The sequence below is a fragment of the Athene cunicularia genome, assembly GCF_003259725.1.
Source record: "Athene cunicularia isolate RWA chromosome 27 unlocalized genomic scaffold, athCun1 chr27_part1, whole genome shotgun sequence".
NCBI lineage: Eukaryota > Metazoa > Chordata > Aves > Strigiformes > Strigidae > Athene > Athene cunicularia.
Window position 1 is genome coordinate 4,808,156 of NW_020799138.1, and position 4,457 is coordinate 4,812,612.

The window sequence follows — 4,457 nt, forward strand, 5'->3', positions numbered from 1 at the left end:
GGAGGAGGGTGTGGATGTGCTGGTTCGAGAGGCAGCAGCTGGAGGCGCGTTAGAGCCTGCAGGACAGGAGGGAGAGACGGGGCTCCCGCGTCGCCCCTGGGACACCCGGGCTTGGGGACACAAGTGGGGGACAAGAACTGGGACCCGCTGCAGGTGCCACGTCACTCCTGACCTGTCTCTGGGGCTTGGGGCGGGGGGGGGGAAAGGACACACACAACAGCCTGGCTCCTCCAGAGCTGCTGGCAGACAGCGAGGGACCCCCGCGGTTCCCAGGGTGCCACATTACGGCTCCTGGGATGACCACGGTGAGGTGTCCCCTGGGACCCCCCTTGCCCACTGGGGTTGCCCCACAGGCACTGTCCCCAATGCTGGTGACTGTCAGTGGGGTCCCACCGGGGTGTCCCTGTCACACCAGCACCCCAGCCCCGTCACCTACCGTCAGCGCGTCCCCGGCAGCGTGCAAGAGAAGAGCGGGGTTAGAAGGGGCTGCGGGGGCGAGCGGTGCCAAGCGAGAGCCACCAGCCACCAGGACCAGCGAGCGGGGGGGCGCAGGCCCGTTCCTCCACCATGGTTTTAAACTGGGGGGCACGCAATTTTCTCCCCCAAAATCTCAAGCACCTCCTAGTTTTACTTATTCTTGGGTTTTACCAAGAGCATCCCACAGTGGTCACAGGGCCGGGGGACTGACCCAGCCCAGCTCCCAGCAGGGTTCAGCCCTCGGGCACACACGGGACGTGGCTTTGGCCTCCCCAAACCAGCGCTGGGGACCCAGTTTTAGGACCAGGCCTGCGTCTCCCTGCCAAGCCCCTCTCTAAACATGGCGCGGCCGGGGGTGCAGCGAGGCAGAGAGCGGGGGGGGCACGGCGCAAGGAAGGGGGGGACACGGGGGACACGGGACCACGCGTTACCTGACGGTGAGGTGCCGCATTTTGGAGGAGCCCTGGGTGGGGGATGAGGAGTTGCTTTTGCTCAGGTCCTCCAGCGACCGCTCCAGGCCCTTGCCCTTGTCGGAGCCTGGGCTGCCATTCTCGGCGCTCTCCATGTCGTACCTGGAGGCCCAGGGTGGGGGGACACAGGGACGGGTGAGATGTGGCACCCCAACACAGGCAGGCACCCCCCTGGGGTCCCCAGGGCTGGGGACACGGGCACGGAGGTGTTGGGGATGCTCTGCCCCACCCCAGCCATGGAGCATCCTTGGCTCCATCACTCCGATGAGGGGGGAGAGCACCCCCAAGGACCCCCAGCCCCTGTGAGCCCCAGGGGAGGCTGATCCCAGCCTTGGGGAAGGGGCACCCGCTGGGGACATACGCGACAGAGCACTGGGCGAAGGCGAGATACTCCAGCAGCACGTCCAGTCCCTTGTTCTCCTCGTTGAGGAACTCCTGGACCCAGCTGTGGGGTGCAGGGGGTTAGTGGCCTCCACAGCCCTCCTCATCCTCCCCTCTCCCCACCGCCAGACCCTCAGCAGAGCCACCCCCTGGCCAGAGGTCCCCAGCAAGGGTGGAACACACTGGGGACACGAGGTGGCACCATGAGTTGGCACCTCTCTGAGGCAGGTGGGTGCCACAGTGACCCCAATGCACGGGGGACACAGGCTGAGGGCTCCGCTGCCACCATCACAGGACACCCTGACCCTGTGTGGTGGGACCATGGGCACCCATAACTCAGCACCCACCACACCATGAGGGCTCAGGGCACCCAGGGTGGGGGCCAGGGTCCATCCTGGCACCCTGGGGGTTCCAGAGAACCAAAATGGGGTTTGGGTCCCACAGCACCCGTGGCACAGCCAGCTGCTTCAGCACCCCCCTCCTCCCAGCAGAGCCACCCCAGGGTGCAGGATGAGGCCATGAGGCCCCACATCCCACTGTGACCACCACAGCCAGAGGCCACCAGTGTGCCAGTCCCTGTGCCAGCCATGCCAGAGACAGCAGCAGCAGCTGGGTGACAGTGAGGACACCCCCATCTTTACCCAATGTAGTTGGTCCTCAAGGAAATCTCCAGCTCCCGGAGCACCTGCGTTGACTCCTGCACTCGCCTCTTGAACTGTGGGAGAGGGAGAGTCATTGGCACCATCCCCACACCTGACCTGGGACGGGGACAAGGGGTGCAGGGGGAGCCCTCACCTTCCTGCTTACACCACCCGTGTCCAAGTAGCTCTTCAGCTTCTGGATGTAGGCAGACGGCGGATTCTTCACCTGGAAACGCTCCTACGAGTCCCAGAGAGAGGCTGAAACCGTGCCACCCACCTGCGGCGTGGGAACGTGCCACCGTCCCCACGGCAGCCACCATGTCCCTGTCCCCACCCCCACACTGCATCAATGTTTAATCAGGTTAATGAGGCACTCTATCACTAACGGAGATGATGTCAGCGCTTGGCATGTGCCAGGTTGATGCCCACACTGTGAGTGGCGTTTGGGGACAGGGATGGCACTGGGGACACCGTGACACCCAGACCTCACCTGGTCACAGATGAGCTCCCACTTCTTCTCGTTGTCATACTGGTTGAGCAGCTTCATCTTGTCCGGGGGCAGGTTCATGGAGTTCTGTGGGGTGGTGATGGGTATCAGGGCTGGGGGTCACCCCAAAAAACACCCCCCAGGGCTGTAGCACCTGCTGCTCATCCAGCACCAGGTGTCCTTGCTCAGCGGTGGGATGATGGGGACACTGGTGGGATGATGGGGACACTGGTGGGATGCTGGGGGCACCGGCAGAAACACGTGGACACCACCATTCCGAGGATGTTAGCATCCCACCAGCCACAGACCCATCAGCAGCCACGGGGGTCCCCGAGGCAGAGGGCAGGGGGTGTTAGCGGGGGACAGAAGGAAAAACTGGACCCATCCATCCATGTCATGAGTGCACAGTGCTCCCGGCCTCAGCCAGCCCAGTCCCAGCAGAGCCACTTGGCGTGAGGGACGGGGACACAGGCTGGTGACACAGCTGAGGAACCCAGGAGTCTGGGCCCTGCTTGGGGGTGACGGTCACCTCCACGTCCCCCCACCACGGGTGCGTGACAAGCCCGGCTGGTGAAATCAGTGTTTCTTTAGAGACATGATGTCAGGGAAGGGTCTGGCATGTCACCATGTCCCTCTATGCTACCATTGCACAACCCCAGCCCCCGCCGGCCCCCCAGGGCCGCCCCAGCAGGATGTGACGTGGTTTCCGCTCTCCAAACGGCACAAGGCAGCTGCCGAAACTGCTCCGCGCCACGGCTGGGGGCTCCGGGAGGCCCCGGGTGCAGCTTCTGCCTCTGGGGTGCTCGGGGACACAGCGGGTCCCTGAGGGACACCATGGGGTGACCAGCAGAGCCTTTAGTGGGGTTCCCACCATGGCCTGGGCCATGCTGGGAGCTCAGCTCAGGTCACAGGTGATTTATTTTCCCCAAAGACCCATTTCTTGGTGATTCAGCTTCCAGGGAAAAGCAGGAGCTGAGGCTGGAGAGCCCAGGCACAATGGAAGCAATGCACGGCCCCAAGTCACCCTTAACCTCCAGTTAAGGGAGTTGAGGTGTTGAGGATGGGCATGTGGGGTGCATGCACCCCTGGGACACCCACATCCCTGGGGAAAAGGCATCTCACAGGGGTCTGGTTGCCCATGAAGGAGCCAATCCAAGAGGAGAAGTGCCACGGTGGCAGGCAGGAGCGGAAACCTCGCCGCCCGCCTCCACCGAGGACCTGTCGAGCTGCTTTCGCAAGAAGCCAAAACCAGGAGACGTGGGCGGAGGGGAGCCGGCAGGCGGCTGGATTTAGCCAAGGGACGACTCGCACCGAGAGCTGGGCAGGGAGGGTAAAATTAGGCTGCGGGGTCAGAAATAGCCTCGTTGCAAAGTCAGCGGGGGATGCACTGGAGCTGCTGCACGGGTCCTGGTATGGGCAAGGTGGTAGCAGCACCTGGATGTCCCCTTTGCTGGGGAGCCCCGTCCTCGTGGTCCCCAAGCTGCCATCCTTGGGATGGATGAGACCCTCCAGGAGGGTCAGCCCAAGGGACAGGGCCGTGCCAAGAGGGACCACGCACCCAAACATCCCACCCAGGGCTCTGGCAGCACCCGTGGGACACTCTGATGGGTGCCCTCAGCAGAGAGGGGATGGTGGCACCTGGACCACCTCTCCCAGGGACCATGTGTGTAGGACCTGGAAAAATCAGGAGCAAGTGTCACTGGTGGGACGGGAGCTCCTGTGGGTTCCCCACCATGAGGACACGGGCAGGGTGGGGAGATGCTGGGGATGTCTCTCTCGAGGTGGCTCTGCCACCGAGGCCTGTGGTCCCCTCCTCGCCTGCAGGGCTGGGCCGGGTGGCAGGATGTGGCACAGTTCGGGTACAAACTGGGTGGTGGCTGTGTCCCGTCGAGGCCCCGTGTGGGCACGTGATGCCCGGGGGGAGGAAGTGGCTCCGCTGTGGTCCCCGGCATTAGACGGCAGCACCAAGAAACTGGTTCTCATTTCCTGCCGGGGAGGGGG

General features: G+C 63.9%; 1 protein-coding gene across 1 annotated transcript in view; it reads right to left on the reverse strand.

Moving 5' to 3' along the window:
- The window catches only part of FMNL1 (formin like 1), a 13,387-nt gene extending 8,979 nt beyond the window's left edge, over positions 1-4,408 (reverse strand). Inside the window, exons 1-7 of the mRNA XM_026864624.1 lie at positions 4,324-4,408; positions 2,460-2,569; positions 2,124-2,207; positions 1,970-2,043; positions 1,309-1,392; positions 909-1,049; positions 10-38 (exon numbers count right to left, since the gene is read on the reverse strand). Coding sequence (XP_026720425.1) covers positions 10-38; positions 909-1,049; positions 1,309-1,392; positions 1,970-2,043; positions 2,124-2,207; positions 2,460-2,569; positions 4,324-4,408 — 607 coding nt within the window. The remainder of the gene's footprint in view (positions 1-9; positions 39-908; positions 1,050-1,308; positions 1,393-1,969; positions 2,044-2,123; positions 2,208-2,459; positions 2,570-4,323) is intronic.
- Positions 4,409-4,457: the final 49 nt, after the last annotated feature.